The 22,993-nt window shown below is 38.8% G+C and overlaps 1 protein-coding gene across 2 annotated transcripts in view; it reads left to right on the top strand.

The window, feature by feature from the left end:
- The window catches only part of PCSK5 (proprotein convertase subtilisin/kexin type 5), a 251,520-nt gene that overhangs the window by 109,132 nt on the left and 119,395 nt on the right, over positions 1–22,993 (top strand). For both annotated transcript variants that reach the window (XM_059833233.1, XM_059833234.1), the window contains exons 8-9: positions 8,121–8,333; positions 18,580–18,680. In XM_059833233.1, the coding sequence (XP_059689216.1) occupies positions 8,121–8,333; positions 18,580–18,680 (314 nt within the window). The remainder of the gene's footprint in view (positions 1–8,120; positions 8,334–18,579; positions 18,681–22,993) is intronic.

The raw sequence follows: 22,993 nt of genomic DNA, 5'->3' as shown, positions 1-22,993 counted from the left end.
GAAGTTCGACAAACATCTCAAAACATGAAGTTTTCCATAAGGAAGAGTCTGACGTAAGCAGTGAAACAACAGCTATGTGGATCTGGTGGCCATGGACTCCTCTCTAGAGCATTTAATCAGATGGTAGTGTAAAGGTGATGAGAACTGCCTAAACCCACTTCATGGAATGGGGGTGTGTGAAGTCCATCCCGTATTCAGTCCTAACACAGATATCTTTCTTGTGCGCTGCCTGTTTACTTTGGCTTTGCATGCAGAGACAATTTCACCTATTATTAACTAGAGACTCTTTGTGCAACAGAAATTTGGAAAACCTAGCTCTTGTTTTATCACAGGTGTTTACAATATACAGCTTGCTTTATCCCAGTAACAACATCAGCAACAACAATAGTAACGATAATATGGAGAGATAGCCTGAACCAGAACTGCAATTCATGCAGCCCTTGTAGTTGGCTCTATTTTGTTTAGGAAAATGAGAAATTCATTGCAGCATTCCACAGGTTCAGATTTCAGGTTTCAACCAACACTTCTTTTGGTTGCATTTTATGCACTAATTACAGCTCTGTGGGGAATATCTTGGAGCTGCTTAAGCCGTTGTTCTAGTGAAGAGTAAAATAAAAAATACACCACATGCAAGGATGCATGTTTAAATATTCCACTGATATATCCCAATAATTATTGTGTTAATGCATGGGTGCTTGTGGTTATTCAATACATTATTTTTTTATGCGCCCATTAAAATATTTTCACGCCTCAGTATTTTAAAGGTATCATATCCTATGAGCTAATAAAATACATTTTTCCTTCTTTTAGTTGTCATTATTTTGTCTTTCCTTTTCTTATTTAAGAAGCTGGTTCAGAAGTAGCCAAAAAGTTTAACTTTATTAGTAACAATTTGCCTTTTCAAAAATATAAGGTAATAGTTGCTTTTGCTAAGTAGTGACAGATTTTTGCATTTTATATATATTGTGTGTATGCCTGTTCCAGCACTATGAAATACTTCCTTGACTTCCTAGTTTTCTTAAGAGTAAAGACATGACTGCTAATATAAAAACACAGGACTTAATTTTTAGACATTCCCTCAAACATGCGTCTTTATTTATGTGCACCTGTTAGGCTTATTACTGATTTCTTCATAGATATCATAGGTGCACATTTTTAATGAATTGATGCACAAATGCCAATTTTTTTGAGAGCATGGATACCTCAACAGAATTAATGGCCTCAGAAATTTCTCCATTTGTTCATGAATTTTTGCTTTTTAATACCCAAGGAGGCTGTTTTACTAAAAATTAATCTGTTTGGCTATCTTCTGATAGCACTTCAGAATTGCTGGCTTGGACTCTCAGCTTACCATTATCTGTTTTGGAGAGATGCCTACTTTCAAGTGAGAGTGTTGTGCAGTCTACAGAAGAGTCTTCTAAGGGTGGCATGCCAGACTATTTTTCATTCCCAGATTAGAGGTTAAGTGGACTGGTAGAAACTCAGCAGGAGCTGGGAGATGCTGCTTCTCAAAAGCAAAATGTTGGGGCAGCTGTGTTCAGCTCCCAGGGAGTGCAGAAATCAGTGGAAGCTGGAAGCAAGGAGATGCTGCCTCTCACAGGTGCATCTCTCAGGATGCTGTGATCCTTGGTGCCTGGTCCTACAGTGGTTGTACTGTGCTGCACTCAAAATCATGCCTGCATAGTAGTTTTTTCAGGTCTCCAGAGTGCTGACCTCTGTTGTGCACATTCAGTTATGAACATTTCCTCTTTAGGAATTAGTTTTTAAGGAAGAGGTCATACCATAGGCTACTTTTTCCAGCTTCCATATCAGGATCAATTTCACTTCCCAGCAGTAGTTTTTGTTGTTGGAAGGATGAAATAATTTTAGAACTGTATTGGGGAGAATAGAGGAAATTAAATTTTTAGGCTCTAGGTGTGGATAGAGTGTCCCTCCTTCTGTCTCCATTTTATATTTTCATGATTTGTTTTCTGCTCATGGGTGTAAGATTTCTAGCATATTGGTGCCAAATTACCTCTCCCTGGCTGCAACCCCTGTACCTTTCAGCGTTTCTGTCCTCTGCCTTTCCTACTCCTTCACATTTCCTTCCCTGTCCCTTGGTAAATTTGATCACGTCTGTAGAGACAGCAACTCACCCTATAGGAAGGGAGGGTTATTGGGGCATTCGATTCCTGGGCAGGAAACCATCAGGATTCACAGGCTGGATTAAGGCGGCTTGACTTGTAAAGCAGTGAATGAATGTACAGTCTAAACTTTGTAAAATAGTGTGAATGGATCTTGCTCCACTGGCTCAAACTACACGTCGTAGATGGAAACTTTTTATTAGATGGAAATGTTCTGGAAGCAAATTGGAAGTATGTGGGGCTGCTGCTTGTCCTTAGATGAGTTTGTGAAGACCTCTTCCTTATAATGGTTCCTGACAGTGCCACTAAAGCATTCACTCATAAAGATGTGGTTTACATGTATATACACACGCATATACAAATGCACACACTTGGAGTGGGGGATGTTCTTTTAATAGTGTTAGGAAGTTCTGCAGATGTCATTACAAACATGTTCATACTGGCTGTGGTTCTTGGCAGACTAACCCTTCCATGCTGTTGAACCGGAAAAAAAAGAGCTTTCATATCACTTACCCTGCTTGCAACTTGCTGGGCAAGGAAAAGGAGGCACTAGCAGGAAAAAAGTGGGAACGCTCCAAAATTCTTGTGCCATGCTTTTACATGTGCAATATCTGCCTTGGGGTCTTTCTGTCAATGACCTGAGTCCATTTCATTCAAGGTCAGCTGTGTGTTGAGAACACTGGCTTTGCCCAGGAAATGTGCTAGAAATTTGAACTCTGACTAGGTCAATAGCAAGTCTTAGTTGTCAGTGAAAGACTTTTTCTTTTCCATAATGGAACACTTGATCGCTGTTTTTTTAATTATCTGACATTTTATGCAATTTAAGAAAGTACACAAAACAAAAGGAGAACATTTCATAATGATCTGACATATGCACTGACAAGCACAAGTGGACACAGAGTTTGTAAGAGGGAGTCAGTACCTATCATTGCAAATAGAAGAGCAGAAAAACACTGTGCCTAGAGCGAGAAGTAATGCATTTTTAACATCATGGGACAAGCCTGAGTGTGTACTTCACTGCTCACCCATTCCACCCTGGTCTATGCCTCTGCTATAGTTCACTAACTCTTTTGGTTTTGCTCAAGTTGTACCCATATGGTTTGTAAATGCACCTTTGCTTTTGAATAATAAATGACACATGGCTTCTTTGGCAGCTCAAGGCTTGACTTTTCATCTTGACACCCTTGGGCATCTGGCAGATGACAGATGATAGATTTAGACAAACAGTAAAAGCTAGAGTGCCTTGCATGTGTGTTTGTCTTAACTTTGTAACACGGTCCAAATGTTATTTAACTTTATGGATTTAAAGGAGACCAGTTGGGAATGGCATTCACATACAGTAGGACAGCTGATGCTGTTGCTCTAATTATTTGTTTGGTATAGTTACTAGCAAGTTTATAATTTCCTTAACATGACTGGGTCTATGGAATTAAAGCAAGGTGTTTGGAAACAGGGAGAAAGAGGAAACCAAATGGTAGTTTAACAATAGGCGGTAAACGTAAACCAGAACTTACTTACTTGACACATTATTTTAGTCAGGTTGAATTTAGTTTGGGGGTTTGCTTATTTTTTTTCTTAAGGCTGCAATTTGCTTTGCCAAATAGCTTCTAGGAACACGATCTTTAGCGTGTTCCCCAGACTGAAGGTAATGCTGTTGTTTTCTGTGAAACGCTGAGTTGTTAAATGTGAGGTATTGCAATGTGTTAGAGGAATGGGAATTCTTTCTTTGTATGTATTAGAAAGTACTCTTTTCCATTAGTCAGTGCACCTGGTACTTATTTTTTAATCGCAATAACAGAGATGTCAATACTTTATATATTTGCAGGAGACATTAGTTTTGAAGAAATATTTGTTCTTAATTGTTTACAAAAAACTTAGCATGGAAAGGTAAATTCAGGTACACCTAACTGTTATTTTTAAAGCCCTGTCATTACTCTTAAAATATAAATTGGTGCTTATTATTTTCAAACACTGCATTGCAGAATTTCTATCATCCATTGGCGTGTTTTCATCAGGGCTACATTTTGTGTCCAAAAATGTATGCACATATCTGTTTCTGCAGCTCATTTTTCATTATTAGTACAGCCACATAAGTATGCATCTAAAGAAATATAGATACATTCTCTGTACAGAAAAGCTAATAATTCAAGGGTTGCTTCTGCAAAATTTACACAAAGTACAGTCCTACCCTGCTGTGAAAAGTTTTTCATGGCATGAATGGGACAAACCACGTTATACTGCTGTTTGCAGACAGCAAACGTTATACTGCTGTTTGCAGACAAAACCAGCTGATGAAGACAGCAGAAAAATGACAGGTGGCCTGTTATTGACAGGATATTTTCCTGTATGCATATGGTTTTGAGAATTTTTTTTACAAAACTTTTTTTTAAAAAGTGGAAGACAGACTTTTAGACAAAATATTAAAATAGTTAGATTCCATTTTTCTCCTCCTTGAATCTGTGGTTTGATTACCCTAAATTCTCATTTCTTCTCTCTTGGTTGTATTGGTGGGTTACTCTGAATTTCTGATGGGGTATCAATTTGGCCAAATGTAGTTACATAATACTGTGCCTCTGAGAAACACATGTGAAGAAAAATGTAAAATTCTTCAGATAGCAGATACTTATGAAAATTCATCAAAAAAAAGTTTTGATGGAATAATCCGACATGTTCTGGAGGTAGAAGTCTGTCTGTATGATATGCTTTTTTCTATGTATTCTACCTACCTATACATATCTTAACATTTTTGAGGGGGTGTGTATGTAGGAGAGAGAAGTTGTTTGTTAAGGGCAATGTAGAACCAGCCAGGAATCTGTACATGACTCTGAAACAGATGTCAGAACTGATGGACAAGCCAAAAATGACCATTGAGGAGACGGAAGATGAAAGCAAATAATAGAATACTGCTGGGAAGCATGATCTAATTGCAGGAGATGGTGGGATGAAACCAAAACAAAACAAATAAAGATCGAGCAGGAGCACATTAAAAAGTAGAGAACCAGCATATCTTTAGCGTAATCCTCCGTCCCATTCCCCACAACCATACAGAGGGCCCTAAGTTCTGGCTCCTCGAGCTGCTGGGAATATGCATGAAATAATCTTTCTGTTTACCCTTCCTTTCATCTGTCTCATCAGATGTTTTCAGAATGGAGGGGTAAGAAGTAAAGATATGCAAAGGGAGATGACTAGATGGTAGAATGAAAGAGAAGTGGTTTGTAAACCAGTTCCAGCCCCGTGAAGTTGCAAAAAACATTCCACTGGCTTTGGGAGGCTCTGAATCAGACCCTGCTGGCTGAGAAAAGCAGGCAGAACAAGAACCCCAAATGCAAACGGGGTTTTGGCTTGTCAAGAGTTCATAATGTGGGGAAGGAGAGCTGTAACACTTCATAAAGTTGTCTTAAAACAACAAAAACTGTCGCTATTTTGCATCTTTTTGTTAGTGTAGCAGCTAAGATCAACTAAAGGAAGTGAAAGAAGTTGAAATAGTTACTCTTCCTGGCTGATCAGACTGATCTTGTCTGGAGAATGTGGATTTCATAATACATTTAACTTGGCACCCTGGGTTTTTTTCTCTGCTTGAAATGTTTTTTTAATGAGAAGTTGCATTTTAGAGACATAACCTTATGTAAACACTAGCCAGGAGAATTGGATATTTAAGTTATTTTGGTGGAGAGAAGAGTCTCTCCAGGTAGTATACTTTTATTAAACTCAAAACATGAAATTCCTCAATGTTTGAGAACTCAGGCCTGGATTGTGAACTGAAAGGGTTTTTTGTCTTATGTTGATGTAGGTTCAGTTATGCTCAGGACAGAAAGCCTGAGTGAAACCCCTCTGAGCATCTAGATTAAATGAATCTTTGAATTGCTAATTGTTTAAAGTTGACCTGGTAGATGTTCAACAGCTGTCTTTATGTTGTTTGTGGTACACAACTGCAGTCTGTTTAGAAAAAAAACCCAAGCAAATAAGCAAACTCCCCCCATGGCCAAGCAATTAATTCATGCACAGAAAGTGGTGGTTTATGCCTTGTAACATTAATTTATCATACACAGGGGTGGGCCTACCCAAAAAAACAGGTGGATACTACATGATGAGTTGCAAGCAAATGAGGTATAAATGAGGTATAACTGAGAGGGATGTCCCATGCTTTGAGAGAATGTCATGTAAAAAAAGGTGACACAATTTAGCTTAATTGAAGGTAAGTTTAGTCCTTTGGTGAACCTTTCTATCTAAATGTTAAAGTGCATCCAGATAGTGAGTGCTGATAATTAATGCAGATTATACAGTTGCATGAATCTGAATTCCATTCACTGGCATGAAATATGTAAATATAAATCAGGAAAAGCCCAGTTACTCATATATTGGTAATTCTCAGTTCCCATATATCAGCAATACAGGTTACTGATGATCTTCACTTTTCATATCAATGCCTGTATAAGAGTACTAGCACCACCAAAAATCTTATGATTCACTTGGACACTATATAACTTTGGTGTATTAAGAAAATGTCTCGGTAAGGTTACCTATTTTGAAGGTCCTCATTTGAAATTATGAATATGCCTACGTAACTTGCCCAACTAGTCATATATTTAAAATACTGTGCTGAACTAATGCCTTAGTGCTTCATTATAATAGATTTTTAAGAATCTTCTATTTTTGTCCATTTTTGGTTATACATTGTGTTGTGCATTTAGCATTCATAATGGACTAGATGGGTTGGACTAGATGACCTGAGGTCCCTTCCTGCCTCAGGTATTCTGTGATTCTGTGATTTATAGTGTCTGTGAAACAATGATGCTCTGGTTCACAGTATATGCAATGTTACAGGCTTGGGGAAGAGTGGCTGGAAAGCTCCCCCGCAGAAAAGGACCTGGGGGCGTTGGTCGACAGCCGGCTGAAGATGAGCCAGCAGTGTGCCCAGGTGGCCAAGAAGGCCAACGGCATCCTGGCCTGTATCAGAAATGGTGTGGCCAGCAGGACTAGGGAGGTGATCGTGCCGCTGTACTCGGCTCTGGTGAGGCCGCACCTCGAATACTGTGTTCAGTTTTGGGCCCCTCCCTACAAGAAGGACATTGAGGTGCTGGAGCGTGTCCAGAGAAGGGCGACGAAGCTGGTGAGGGGTCTGGAGCACAAGTCTTATGAGGAGCGGCTGAGGGAGCTGGGGTTGTTCAGTGTGGAGAAGAGGAGTCTGAGGGGAGACCTCATCGCTCTCTACAATTACCTGAAAGGGGGTTGCAGAGAAGAGGGTGTTGGTCTCTTCTCCCAAGTGACTAGTGATAGAACGAGAGGAAATGGCCTCAAGTTGTGCCAGGGGAGGTTTAAGCTGGATCTTAGGAAAAATTTCTTTACTGAGAGAGTAGTGAAGCAGTGGAACAGGCTGCCCAGGGAGGTGGTGGAGTCACCCTCACTGGGGAGGTGTTCAAGGAACATGTGGACGTGGCATTGTGGGACATGGTTTAATGGGCATGGTGGTGGTAGTTGATGGTTGGACTTGGATAATCTTACAGGTCTTTTCCAACCTTAGTGATTCTGTGATTCTGTGATATAATGCTACACAAACCATACCTAGTACCACCAGACAACCCAAGAAGAAACAGCTGAGAGCACCCTAGTAAAGGAAAGGTATCATGCATTACAAAGAGTTTTAGTTTCAAGTATGCTATTTCTTTTCCTTTTCCAACTCAGTATGATGTTTTAATGCTTCCTCTGAGTCTTCAGCACCTCTTTCTTGGTACAGCTGGACAGGATAGATGCAGAGCAACAAAGAGACACTGTAGAAAAGTTGTTTCTAAAGCTGTTTTCACACTGCTTATTTTCTGAATTTTTCTAATGTCTGGTTCTGAACTCGGCTAAATCCTGTTTTCATTTCAGATTCTTCTCGGTGAGCTAGTTTCTTTTATTGTCTTTCTCTCATCGTTGGGAGAAGAAGACTGGTTTGTTAAGCAGGTGAGGGGGAAAAGAAGAATTATTAATCAAATCTTTTGTGCTGTTTCCAAACAGGGACGAAGAGGCTTAGGTTCAGTCTTTGTCTGGGCATCTGGAAATGGTGGAAGGAGTCGAGACCACTGCTCCTGTGATGGGTACACCAATAGCATCTACACTATCTCCATAAGCAGCACAGCTGAAAGTGGGAAGAAGCCGTGGTATCTGGAAGAATGTGCATCCACACTAGCTACAACGTACAGCAGCGGGGAATCCTACGACAGGAAAATTGTACGGTTTTAAAACATTTTTTTGTTTGTGTTTTGCATAGTGGCTTTGCGGGCAGGGGGAGAGAGAGACTTCATTTATTCTAATTAATGGACTGCTTTAGAAAAAATTCATATGTGGGCAAGTTCATTTAGCCCCAGTGTGTTACTCAGTTGGACTCACAATACTGCTTTTTGAAACCAGCATGGGCATCTCTGTGTGTTGCAGCCCAATGCAGTGCAGGTATACCCAGTTCATTGCAGGTTTTTCCACTCACCTAGTTGCTGCCGTCTCTGAGTGATGCTTTCAAAGACCCTATTGCCACTGCCACCGAAACAGAGTTCTTGCATTACTAATATCTTGTAGCCCATCAGTAGGCCTCAGAACATATCCTACTTCTTTCAGGTCCTTAGCAGATACCTCTCTTGGTGTCAGTGAGGAGTTAAAAATTCTTGCAGCTATGTTTTTTTAATAGTGTCCGCCTTGTCTTTCGGGATTCTGGGATGCTGGCCATCCCTTCTTGGATCCTCCTCTATTTTCAGATGATCTAATTTTTGTTTTAAACTTATTCTGAGGTACTTCGTTCCAGTAATTTTTCTGTTCTTAACTTGCTTCTTTCCACTGAAACCTTATCTCTCTTCCTGGCAGGTTCTTGTTCTCCCTTATAAATAATAAAGAAAAGAAGTTACTCCGTCTCCTAGCAGTCCTCACTTCTGTGATTAAATTCCCTTTACTGTCCTTTAAAAGACCTTCACTAACTTCATGTTTAATGAAGACTAATACCATGTGAGGTGAGCAGAGGCAATTGTGGTTCCCCAGCCTGACCTCTTGCTTAGCTGAGTCTGTAGGACTTCCCTGAGTCCTTCAAATCCAGCAGTTGCTGTCAACTCAACAATAATTTTTATGAACAAAATCAGTATTGCTTTCGACGTTGCCAGTGACAGAAAATCCACTTAAATTTAGGGCAAGTGGTTTTAATTACATGTTGCCATTAAAAAAATTCTCATTTGCTATCTGAGCTCCTCTAGCTTCAATTTCTAGGCATTTGGTTGTTTCAGAGATTTTATTGCTAGTATAAAGAGCACTGTAGTTGTCTAACACCTTTCTCTCTACCCATGTAGCCTGATCAGTTAATCCCTTTTGATAAATGAAGGTAAGCTTCTTGCATCATTCTGTATAAGGCATGTTTTCTTATAAACCCTCTCCCATTTTATGAGCTTTGAGCACCCAAACTGGACACACCAGTTAGGTAGTAGCGGTATCAGTGCCAAATGCACAGAAAAATGTGCATCTGTGAGTGCCAGCTCAGTTCCCCTCTCTTTATACATTAAGCCTGACTGAGACTTGTTAGCTTCACTGTCATGTAATGTGTTCACCATTCTGTGACGCCCAACCCCCTTTCAGAGCTGCTGCTTTTCTTTTTCAGAGTTGGTAGTCCAAGGACAGATATGAGGGTAGTTATGGTCTTTTTATTGCATCATTTACCACTGGCTGTAGTGGTTTAGAACTCAATCCAGACCAGCCCTCATCATCACTTTCTCCAATGTTTCTCTAAGTGCAACATTCATCAGAAGGTGCTGGTGTTTTCTTCCAGGTCTTTGATAAAAGCTTTAGGTCATATTAAGGCCAAGAATCAAATTGTAGAAGGTCTCATTAGAAACAAGGCTCATTTCATATATGTGCTGTAAGGATGTATATGATTTCTCTGCTTCTAATTATATATCTGACTTCTTATACATGCTTACATTTTGAGACCTTGTAATTATCCCATTTTAAATCTATATATTGTGTATCATGTACATTTTTAATCTCTTAAATTTAAATAATTTTTTTTTTTTAATGTGCAGTTTCACATTATGTGTCTCATACAATCCTGACTATGCTACTTTCAACCAAAGTGGTGGTCAGGGAAGAAGTACTGCAGCACTTTGGCAAGTTCTCTTTTCCAGCAGCTTATGTTACCCCCCATTTAATATACTACTAATTAATTAATTTATTAACAATCAGTTTAGATCCTGTATCAGCTGTTTTAGACTAGATAAAAACTTGCCAAATAGATGAAATAATTGCGGCAATACTGCTTACCCTTTCAAAATATTGACACTGTGCGGGTTTTCTTCCGATCTTCTGGAACTTCTCCAGTGTTCTTGTTTTGTTGACCTTGCTCACTTTTTTAAAATCTGGTAAAATACCGGTATTGTTTCTCAGTCTTTATTTGTAGTTTTCTACTTGGCTGATTTAATCTTTGTGTATTCCTCTGATTTTTTTAATAGGTGTAGTTTTCTTGATGATTGTCTTCCATTCTTTTCAATTAGCATGGACTTTCTGCTTGTACAGAATTACCATTTCAGTAAGAGACCATTGATTACTTCTGACTTGTCACTCCCTTATGACTTACACTAGAATCAAAAACACCTGGAGGTGATCTCACCTTTATTGTTAAAGACTTTCTTATGAGCCACAAAACTAGACAGTTTTGTAGTTTACTGAAGTGTAGTACCCATCACTTCTAGAATTTATGCACTGTGCTAATATCTGCAGTTTTATATTTTATTGCAAGATTTTTTAAAGGCATACTTTATAAATGAAAGATTAACTCTTATATATAGAATGAGCATACATTATCCCATAATTAGGGAAATACTGAAGAGATATTACGTAAACATTATTGAAAAGATTTAAAGATATGCCTCTTTAAAAATGTCCTTAATTTGGAGTGTCCATTGGAGATCTCACACAGGCTATTAGAGATAAGTAAAAATAACTTTTAATTGAAGTCCATCAATTCTGTAAGCACTGATTGCTTTTACTAATCAGATTCTCCATTCTTTTGGGAGCAATCCAGTTGCATATGCCAATTTTAGATTATTCCTACGGAGTGCATCGTTTTGCAGAGTGAATGGTAAAAGTATAAACTTACTGAGGAGCCTTAAGAATTAAGCCAAGTCTGTTGATCCTTTGTTTACCAGAACTTAATTTACCCTTGCACTCTTGTGCAAAGCAACTTTGAAGTCGCATGTGCCATAAGATTAATTGGTCTCAAATACTTGAATATCAGACCATAAATACTCCCTCCAATATGCTTTTTCCTGTACTGTATTATCAATTGAATTCTGAAACACACAGCCTATCTGAGGGTGTTTTACTACTGGTACTTGGCATTTAAAGCCAGGCAAGCCTGTTCCCCCTCTAGACACCTTCAGTGACAAAGCAGAACAGTGTACAGTAGATGCAGTCAATAGCTTTCTGTTTGTGTTATGTGTAAACCAGTTATCCCCATAAAGGATAACAACTACGTGCTTCTGTTATGCTACAGCCTGGTGAGAAATTACATGAAATTGTGAAGCCAGCTTTTTAAACTGAGTATTAACCAGTGCTTTCAACACGCATACAATGGAGACAGGGACATTGCTCTCACCTGTGTGACTCTCTTGCTCATAGCCTGATTCTGAGAGCAATAATGATAGTATTGCTATCCTCTTCTCCAACTTGTTTGCTAAAATCCAGTCCTCCTAAAGACCTATCAAACCTCATTTACCTTGAAAAGAAGTCTTGTCTGAAACAAGAACTGAAGACAGAATTGAAAATTTTGAGGACAAAGTTTTTCAACTGCTGTAAAACGCTGAGTCTAGAATAAAGATGATCTGTATTTGTTTTCATTGTTGTATCACACATCCTTTTCACTGCATTGTATCTCACATTTTTGTTTAGACTGCTGCTCCTTTTGAGTCAGAGATTGTCTTCGTATCTTTCCACGAAAAGCTTAGAGCTTGCAGTAAGTTTAAAGGGAAAAATAACAATAGAAGATGAATAGAAAGTTTATTATTAAATTTAAATTCTCCAAATTCTCTTATGCATATAAATTTATATGCAATATACAGACTAGCTAGGAAGGGCTTAACTACATGCTGTAACATGAAAAGAGTAACAATATTTGATCAAGACATATGGTGATTTGCTTTGTTGGAGTGAGACTCCTATATTCAAAATAGGAAAAAAAAAATACTACTGCAGTAAATCAGGAAGAAATTGCCTGGCATGGGATTTACAAACAAAAACAAATTAACTCATTCTTATTTATTGTCATGTACCTCGGAACAAACTCCAATATCATGTGAGATTCTCCGATGTTGTAGTACAAAGATACTTATCCGCGGTTAAGGGACAGTGAATGGTTAGAACTTTATAGTGTTGTATTCCACAGTTCCTTCATACTTTTCCTTGCAGTTCTTCAGTTTAATATCTTTTTTTTTTCTTTTCTGTTTTTCTATCCAATATGCACAGAATGTATTGTGAGGTAGATGAACAAACAGTAGGCACTGTTAGGCACTCATTGTGTGGACTAAAAATTCTTACAAAAATATTTTTATTTCAATATGGACTAATAGAAGCACCTACACTTTCATAACTATGCAAAAAACTTTTTATTTCTCTTTTCGTTACTACACATTTTTATAATTGCTTGTTACAAATATAGGATGTAACATAATTTTAGAAGGTTTTCTAGCCTGGAGGTTTTTTTCAGTCTTGTACAATGATAGCTTAAGAACATAATTTCATCTACACAACTCTGTTTTCCATATGGAGGTTTTTTTACTGACATTGAACTGGAGTCCCCCAGGGCTCAGTTTTGGGACCGGTCTTGCTTAATGTCTTTATTGATGATCTGGATGAGGGGATAGAGTGCACCCTCAGCAAGTTTGCAGACGACACCAAGTTGGGAGGGAGTGTTGATCTGCTCGAGGGTAGGAAGGCTCTGCAGAGGGATCTGGACAGGCTGGATCGATGGGCTGAGGCCAACCGGATGAAGTTCAACAAGGCCAAGTGCCGGGTTCTACACTTTGGCCACAACAACCCCATGCAACGCTACAGGCTGGGGGACGAGTGGCTGGAAAGCTCCCCTGCAGAAAAGGACCTGGGGGTGTTGATTGACAGCCGGCTGAATATGAGCAAGCAGTGTGCCCAGGTGGCCAAGAAGGCCAACGGCATCCTGGCCTGTATCAGAAATAGTGTGGCCAGCAGGAGCAGGGAGGTGATCGTGCCCCTGTACTCAGCGCTGGTGAGGCCGCGCCTCGAATCCTGTGTTCAGTTTTGGGCCCCTCACTACAAGAAGGACATTGAGGTGCTGGAGCGTGTCCAGAGAAGGGCAACAAAGTTGGTGAGGGGTCTGGAGCACAAGTCTTATGAGGAGCGGCTGAGGGAGCTGGGGTTGTTTAGCCTGGAGAAGAGGAGGCTGAGGGGAGACCTTATCGCTCTCTACGATTACCTGAAAGGGGGTTGCAGAGAGGTGGGTGTTGGTCTCTTCTCCCAAGTGATGAGTGACAGGACTAGAGAAAATGGCCTCAAGTTGCGCCAGGGGAGGTTCAGGCTAGATATTAGGAAAAAGTTCTTCACTGAGAGAGTAGTGAAACATTGAAACAGGCTGCCCAGGGAGGTGGTAGAGTCACCCTCCCTGGAGGTATTCAAGGAGCGTGTGGATGTGGCATTGTGGGATGTGGCTTGATGGGCATGGTGCTGTGTGGTGTGGGGTGGGTTGGTTTTTGGTGTGTTGTGGTTTGGTTTTTTGTGGTTTGTTTTTTTTTTTTTTTTTTTCAGGTTGGACTTGATGATCTTACAGGTCTTTTCCAACCTTAGTGATTCTGTGATTCTGTGATTCTGTAAATGGAAGCAAATTCTGACCTGAAATAATTTGAGCTAATGATTACAGTTAAACACACACTGATGTTACCTTCTTGCATCAGTTCCTTGTTGGACAGGGAAGGTACTCCAAGTGTGCTTGACTTTATGCTGTACGAAATTTTATTGCAGTAACTGTTAGCCCATTATGGACCGAGTTTCCAACCTTTGGATGTATTAACAAGCCCAAAGCCTACAAACATTTCACAGATGCAGCTGGATGTATGCCTTTTACATAGACTCTTAGAGAAAAGAACTAGAATTATTTTTAGGTGTTCTCCAGAACAGCTGCAAAGTGCCAGCATAGGTATAGACATAGAAACTCACACTCTGGGACTAAGGCAAATCAACAGTAGGTAAAGACCATAAAAATATACATCTTTATAGAGGTTATCTCTCGTAACAGAATGAATACAGAAGTATTGGCTAATAATATACATTTGTCAAGGTATTTTTTCCTATTATTCTCTTCTCTGCTATTTTGAATACTATAGGACAATGCTGGAAGATAGCTTCCCTGCTCCAGACCATGCAGTTAGGATAGGTTAAGCGCCACCTAATATACTTATCTGTATGAGCCTTTCATTTATCAAACATGTTGCACCCATGTATCACATTTCCTTTGAATTTCTTTTTCAAATTATTTCTTAAAGCACTAAGGAATTTACATATGGAAGTCCTTCACAGATATAATTTATAAACATAACTTACCTTCTGAAAATAACCTCTCTACTTACTGTTCCACCTATTTCTTTGTTTTCTAAAAAATGCCAATGCATGTGCTGAGTTTCTTTCTCTTCTAAGATATATTTCTGCCTTGCTGAGTAGCTTCTGCTCTAAGCAGAACTTGAAAAAAAACCACAAAAAACCCAACATCTCCTGCCAGTTCTTAAAACACAAACAAAAATCCGCTCTTGTTCAGAAACTCTTTCAGGGTATCAAGATACACACAACATGGCATCTTCAATTTTGGGCAGCTACAGATACACAAAGGATGTGAGAAGGAGCGGTAGATTTTTGTTAAACCCTTGTCATTTCTAGGGACACAGGTTCATAGAAACCAACATATCTTGAAGAACTGTAGTAGAAGGTAAAAAAAGGTTCAGTCAGCTCAGAAAGCTCATGTCATGAAATATGAAATAGCAAGAAATGCAGAGGCTTGGGAGAGGAAGAGTGAGCATGTTCTCTGCTAAGGGAAATCCCATTTTTGACCTCAGTCATTAACCTCCCAATCAGTGAAACTATGGAAATATTGATGATGCAGCCCTAATAATGACTGTACAGAAATGGCATCTCCTAAATCTTCAGAGCAAGTTGCTTCTGCAAAACTATTACAATGTGTCTGGAGTTTTTTTCTTTAATAAATGTGTGCATTTTCTGACAGCTGTTGGACTTCTGCATATGGCAGGTATTACAGTGCATTGCGGTGATTCGTATCATTTTTGTCTGCCTTTCATCAGGGTGTCTGTCCTAAGTTGCTAATTTCATGTTGATTAAACTAGGCCAGTACCAGAAACATTGTCACTGTCTTTGGTCAAACCTAGTTGACTCAAAGATTTAGAAGTGGATATAACTCATGGCCCTAGATATATTGCATGGACTTCTCTTGGGTAGTCTGATCAGCATTTTCATACATCAGCAGTTGTTACAAAGGTATTTGAAGCATACAAATGTGTTGTACTCCACAAAAGATTCAAAAATTTCTCCTTCTCCCCACCCTATTGATCAGAATGACAGCTAATACACACTAATGACAGCTTCATGGTGCTGTCAAATACCATGTCCTTTTATTGTGGTTCATGAATTTGGGGCCCCATTTTTCTTCTTGAAACTTGCTCGCTTTTTGGTGGACCTGTACTCTTTTTTTCTCAGGGTAGACACGACACTTCTCTGACAGTGAATCCATAGTGCTGAAAAACAGACCTCAGATCATGGAGGTAATTTACACCTAAACATTTCGGCTCCTGTCAGTAACTTTCCTTTGAAATAGCTCGAATGGGATTTCCACTGAGGAAGCTTTCCCTATGCATTTTCTGCTGAAATATTTGCGGAGTGAAAGAGACAGATAAGGGCCTGTAGTTCAGACTGCTGCCATAACATCACTTAGAACGTGACAGGCAACATGCCAAATGAAGAAGTGCCATGGTTCGTTGTACTTAATATCTGTAGCTACAGGACAATAAAAACACTCTGGAAGCATGTTTTTCCAGAGGTTGAGAAACAGAGATAGCACAATGCAGTGTGCTTTTCACTGTTTTGAGAGAGGCTGTCTCTTAAGGAGAAGCTGCTGTGAGGGCACTTCTCCCTGCCTGACCTCCGGTAGGCTTTGCTACCCTTCGGTCCTCTGAGGAAAGCACCTACTGCACCACTTTTTAGCAGGGGACAAGGTACCAGGCTACAAAAGAGAGAAGCATGTATTAGTCCCTTTTTCTGCCCTCTCTTTTTCCTGGACTCCCTTGACTCCTCACCACAACACTGACCAGTGTTTTTCCAAATGGGATACCTCAATCTTCTATGTCTCTATTTGGGTGCATGTCATCCTGTAGTCCTTGGCCATGTTAATCCCATCTGCAAAACCACTACTTGCATCTGCACATATAGGCAGTGTAGTGTTAGGGCTGTTCCTGCTGCAGTTTCATCTCTTAATATTGTCAGGGCATTTATGGAATTTGCATGTCTAAAAGTTTTTCAAACACTATTAATTTTCATTGTCTGAATTAATACACAGTCAATAGGAGGAAAGGCAAGAGACAAAGAAATTATATGAATGCTTTATTTATGGGGATCAACTTTTAGCTGACGACAGATAGAAGAAATTGTTTAACAATGTGTGCATTAAATAACAGGGAAAACTGTTTTTTCTAGACCTTTATTCTTGAATCTGGCCTTTGGTAAGTTCACAAATGTAAGGATATGACATCGTAAATGCTTTAATCCGTCTTTTCCAACTTCTAGAAGCTCCCATTTTGTTTCACTTGCTCACTAATTCCTTTCAACCATCATTTCCTGGATGCTGTTAGCTCCTTCTCTATTAGAAGTTTTTTGTGTTGGCTTGCATATGCTTACATATCATGAAAACTTTCAGCAGTCTTATACAAATTATGTAATACGTATACTACTGAATACGGCTAGTGCAACTGTGTGAAAACTATACCTCCTAAATGCAATTGGTTGTATTCTGCCCAGATGGGATGTGGCTGTTTTTTCGGATCATATTTTGCGTAAATTCCAGTTTCAAAACTAGATAGGCATTTTTACATGCCCTGTGCTTTTGTGTGATTTTTCGAACCTCTGATCCTCTCTTTCTCCCATCTTTGTACATATCTGTGTTGCAAATGAAGTATGATACTACTGAATTAGATGAAATGGAGATACAATAATTCTGTATATTTAGGTAAGAAGCTGCGTACGCAATTTCTCCTCTGCCCCTCAGGCAGATATTTTATGTCTACTAGTGGCCAAATCTCAGGATCAGGTGAAATGCTGAGAATAAGGTTTGATGTCACAGGTCATTCATTCTGCCACCTCCATGGAGGTTTCTGTGCTGTAGACTGCTGCCTGCTAGTAACTGTTCCCAGGTCCGCCTGGGTTTTGCCTGAGCTTCTGTTAGGTAGTAGTAACTTCTTGACTCTACTGCCTTGCTCTTGCTAGGAACCACTTCTTTGGAAAGAATAGCATAGATTAGAATCACTTTTGATTAACATTGCCTGAAACAAGAAGAATTTAGAAAAGCAGAATTTAGAATAAACACTTTTTCGTGTGTGATTTACTGTCTTACAGAAAGAATCTGCGTAAAATTCATTTGAGACAGGAGCATCCTAACACTAAGTAGAAGGCTGTGCCTCTAGTTGGTATTGCACATTATAGTTCATACATCCACTTAGATTACATATAAAAATATGTGGCAGCATATAATTAAGCAATACATAACAATTTAAAGCTGCAAATAACTAATTGGCTGGTGATGTCTAGGCCAAATTTGTGATGACATCAGGATTTTCCAATGAATTGTTGCTTAATTTCATGTGAATTATTGCACAAGGCATGAAGGAAGGATTAAACATGGTACTTAGCATGAGCCCGAGTGTATTCTGTTCTTTCACATGCTTCCAGTCTGACTTCAGACAACCTAATTAACCCCTCTGTACCTCTTTCATAGTCTCTAAAATGGGCAAAACCAGTCTGTATATAGGGAGCACTGTAAGATTTAGTTCATTCCTGTTTGTAAAGCACTTTGAGATTCTTGGATGGAAAGTGCTCTATAAGTACAAATAGAAGGGCAGAGTTCTAACTGTGCAGTTTTAAAACCCTCTGCATGTTTTTCTAATTTACAAGTCTTTTTGTTGATCATGCCATGAAAAAAACAGAGATTAATTTATGTTTTCAGTGCGATACAGAGAACACTTCTCCAAGTTCACAAGTGACTTCAAGCTCAGAACATGTAATATCATGTATTCAGACTCCTTTTTTTTTGCCTTTCCTTGCAATGAAAGGCGGCAATACCCTCCACGTACATGCAACTCATTTGAGCAAATGAAACCTGTTCTGATTTCTGAAGCTGTGTTCTAAATTTCACACATTCAATTTCTTCCAGATCACCACAGACCTGAGGCAGCGTTGCACAGACAGCCATACTGGAACCTCAGCCTCTGCACCTATGGCTGCAGGCATCATTGCACTGGCACTGGAAGCAAAGTAAGATCTGAGTCACACTCTGAAAAAAAAAAAATAAGTATACGGAAAGATCTTTGTCGCTTATCTAGCACCTTTATCCAGAGATCTCAAAGTGCTTTGGAAACTTAGTTGTAGTAACTCACAGTACCCTTCCAAGGGCAGGAAAGATCCCCATGCTTATTTCACATGCAGGGAAGCTGACACTGTGGAAATGGCAGTGGAGTACTCAGTGTTGAAATAACTTGAAATAGTGTTGAGCACAGGCAGTTTCCACTAAGTGATGTATGGGATCCTCACATTGTCTTACAGTACCCTCACAGTGCTGCCCATATCTGCTGTACTCTGCAGGCTACTGTAGGTTGCCTCTTGCATTTGTCAGGCTCCTCTTAGCGGTGTCCATTCTTGAACGTTGAAGAAAGTTTTGGGACAGTGTTAGGCTAGCATGAACAGAAATTAATATAGTATGAAAAATAAAAATTCTCAACTTCCGCATGCTGACAAAAGTCTGGTTTTTCCCATGGATTAAGTTCCTCAGCTGTAAAAACCATGGATAGTGTGGCTCCATAGTCCTTTTACCTTTAGCTCCAAAAAGTTTCCATCTTACAAACGTTTCTAAACTGCAGGTTTTTGTTCTTTGTGTCTAATATATATATTTAATGTGCTTTATGGAGCAGCAGGAATACTGGAGATATATCAGGTAAACCTGTATGTCAAAACCTTTTGCATTACTTTGTGCTGTGTTGGATAATATTTGCAGGTCTAAGGTGGAATGCTCTACCCCAAATCCTGCTTGAAATCAAATGTTACTAAGTGCTAGGAGATTGATTCTATTAAATTCTGAAGAAAACCAGTTTCCTCTGGGGGCAGCCAGCTCCTTGGAAGGAAGTAAAAAATTTGCATACAATAGTAATTTCAAACTGTATGTAATTCATAGCGGCAGAATTATGTTTCCATCTTTAATGTTGCTTTTTTGAAGAAACTATGGGCCACTATTCAACACAGAATACTTTTTTGCTGTTGAGTTATAGTCATGAGAATAAGCGTTAGTAATTGAAGAGCTGACATAATCTTAAGTAGTGCAGCACTTGTATCATTATAATTAGATTTTCTTAGTGCATTTGCATTAGAAGCAAAAGTATTTTTAATATAATGCTATTTTTTTAAAAAATCTTTTTAATCTCTTCTTAATTTCAGTTTTAAAATCCTTAAGTTCACTCTAAACAATCTGCATATGCAAATAAAATTGCACATGCATAAATTTCATTCTGCTGAAAGTTTTTCTAATTATTTCTTAATGAACGGAGGTGGCTTGTAATTTATGGTTTGTATTTTATATGATATTTTGTGTGCATTTTCTAACAAATGATTGTTGTAATTGAAAGTTTGAAAGACTTATAACACACAATACCTACAACAAAGCTATTGCTGATTATGACAACGTAAAACACACTGAGAAGCTTACACTTTACACAGCCTTTTTCTCTGTGAACTTTGGTGACTCTATCAATGGGAAATCCATGTTACTGCCTATGGACTGGTATTTTTTTTCCAAATTAATAGTTGTTATGGTAGGAACAAGACTATATTAAAGCTTCACGTGTGGTTATGGAGACAAAATGTGCCAGTGACTAAAGATCCTAGCCACTTTTTTGTATTTGTAGTACTCTGTCTCATGGTGCTAACAAGAGATTCAGGGTGAAAATGTATTGATTTTGCCTCCTTTCAGAGTCTATTCAGTTTCAGTATATGGAGGATTCTTACTTATTTCCAAATCTTAGCCTGTTTATTTGAAGAGATCCAAAGGAATTATATTAATAATATCATAAATGTTGTTTTCCTCATTTGTATTCCATTCACTAACTTTTCTCTCCTATGTGTAATTACAATCAATTTTCTGAACACAGCCACCATCAAGAAATGAAAGAAAAAGAAAAAATAAACAAAAGGAAGCTAGGGGAAACTAGGGAGAGAAATATTTCCAGGTTTTCCATGCTGTTTTTTCCCATCAATCATAAATTAATCCAGTCCTAAGGTTGAAGAAAACTTTGGTTTTATGAAGTTATAGATTATGAAGTAAGGCCTTTAATATTACAAGGAGATCATATCATAATATATTCAATTTTAATGTCTGGGATTTGTTTGTTATGAAATCTATTCAGATTATTTGAAGCAGTTTCTGAATGGTAATTCTTATTTGTTTTTCTGATTTGAAAATTCAGGTTGTATTCTTCACGTGTGATACCTGCCAATTTAGGTGATCCTAAATAAATGCTAGGAATCAAAGCATGCAAAAAGAAGTTTTGAAGCCATCTTGAGTATTTTCTCCAATACTTTTAAGATACGTGGCATGTAAAGGACACATGATATTGTGGCTTAGCATATGGGCTTAGTGGAACTAGTTTGCATTCAGAGTTTGCATTTACATAGAGTCTTCCTTAGATTCCATATTAGTGCCTGTGCTAATAGCACTAGTGTTTATGTGAGATCTTTTAAAAAGACTAGTTGGAAAGGGGTTTTGCAAGGTTAATTACGCTCTCTCTACAGCAAGCTGCTTAAAAATTGGAGCACTTAGTCCTGAACACTTCTTGAATGTGTCCGTAATAATGTATACTTTCATTCCACTTTGTGCTAGAAAACACAACAAATTATACCATGGAAGGGTTTTGAGCCTACGAGGTCAGTTTTCCCCGGTAGCCAAGTTCTGTTCCTGGGAGACATCAGGAGGTGAACAGAGCACTAGTCTGGCCTGGGTATGAGTCAGAACAGCCAAGAGGTTGCTTCAACTCACATGCAAAGGTACATTAAACCAATGGAAAATGAGCAAGGCAGATTTCCACTCCAACCAGCCACTTTCTTTCTTTGATAAGCCCCATATAGCAGGATTGGCAAATAGCTGATGGAGGACTTCTTACCTGCCTACTAATTTGAATGTTCCACTTAGTTGCTTTTTCCAACTGGGATCTGCTTCTGAAAACCTGGCAACAAATTGTTTTGGGATATTGGTCTGCTTACTACCCGAATTTCAAATAATGTGAACGCATCTTTTTTATGAACTGCACTCTTAGTCCGGTATTTGAGTATCAAGTGGATGTGTTCGTGCAGGAACCAAAAGAAGTGTAACTTGAGTTTCAGACTGCTTGTTTGGAATCTCTGAGGGCGTAATCCAGAAATGTGGATATACAACAACTGTCACACAAAGAAAGACATCTCTTAATCTTCATATTCTATGGTTTTCTTATGGCATTTAGGTAGTTAATTGTTTTATGTGATGGTTCCCAGTGTATGTAGTATCCTGGTCAGGCTCTATGAATAAAAGCTTGCTTGTGTATTGCATTTCTTAGTCATTACATAATGTTGAATTTTGCTAATTGACAACCAGCAATTATGGGTATAAAGTATAATCGATTTAGTCAGCAGAAACAGCAGTCTTCTTACTAAAAATAAACTATTTATGTTGCATAGTAGCATCTACTGTTGATATCAGAAATAGCCTTTCTCTCTGATGAAAGGTTTGCATCTGGGATTTGGGTGAATCAGAGTCAGAAGAGACAGTATGCCCACATTTGTTCCACTGGGCATTATGCCATGTTCCTTCGGAGAAGCCAAATTTTAAAAAAAATCTTACGTTGCTGGCAGAAGAATACATTATACATACCCAAGTGAACTGCATGCTCCACTATCTATAAGCCAATGCATGTCTTCCAACTCATGGTATATAAACTGCAGTTACATGAGTAAAAAGTAGCACCTGAAATGGAAGTATTAATCTGCTATGTTTCTACTGTGTGGTATACTCAGTGGTACAGCTTTGGAGAGAGTCTTTCTTTCATGATTCTCTTCACATGAGCTATATACCTCATTTGTCTTCGGTTCCATGAAACCAAGGCTAGAACAAGGTAGTACTGGGAAGAGATAAAGAATTTCAATGAATTCTGATACTGATGATCCATTCAGAAAAGTGACAATGCACTGCATTCTTCTAAAAGGCAGTATAACTGAGCGTAACCACTGAGATGAAAGGAAAATGGAGTTCACATTGCAAGGGGTCAAGAGTGTCAGAGGAAGATACTTTGGATTTCTGAAAACTGATCAGATACTTGCAATAATTCCCATATTGGTTTATTTTCTTACAGAAAAGAAAAAAGCAGTATACGGTCTGGCAAGGGGCAGTTTTGGATACAGAGAACATATTTCTGTGTCGTCAAAGTTATGGGGAGTTTGCTTGTTCATAAATATAGTCAGAGGCTATAGATGATGAGACAGTTGAGGCAAACTGTGGAAGTGCTGTCAAGTGACCTCTATATGTAGGCTTCCAGTGTAAGAGAAGGAGAGGT

The sequence above is a fragment of the Gavia stellata genome, chromosome Z (assembly GCF_030936135.1).
Source record: "Gavia stellata isolate bGavSte3 chromosome Z, bGavSte3.hap2, whole genome shotgun sequence".
Lineage (NCBI taxonomy): Eukaryota > Metazoa > Chordata > Aves > Gaviiformes > Gaviidae > Gavia > Gavia stellata.
Note: the sequence above shows the minus strand (reverse complement) of the source record. Positions and strands in the feature narration are given on the sequence as shown.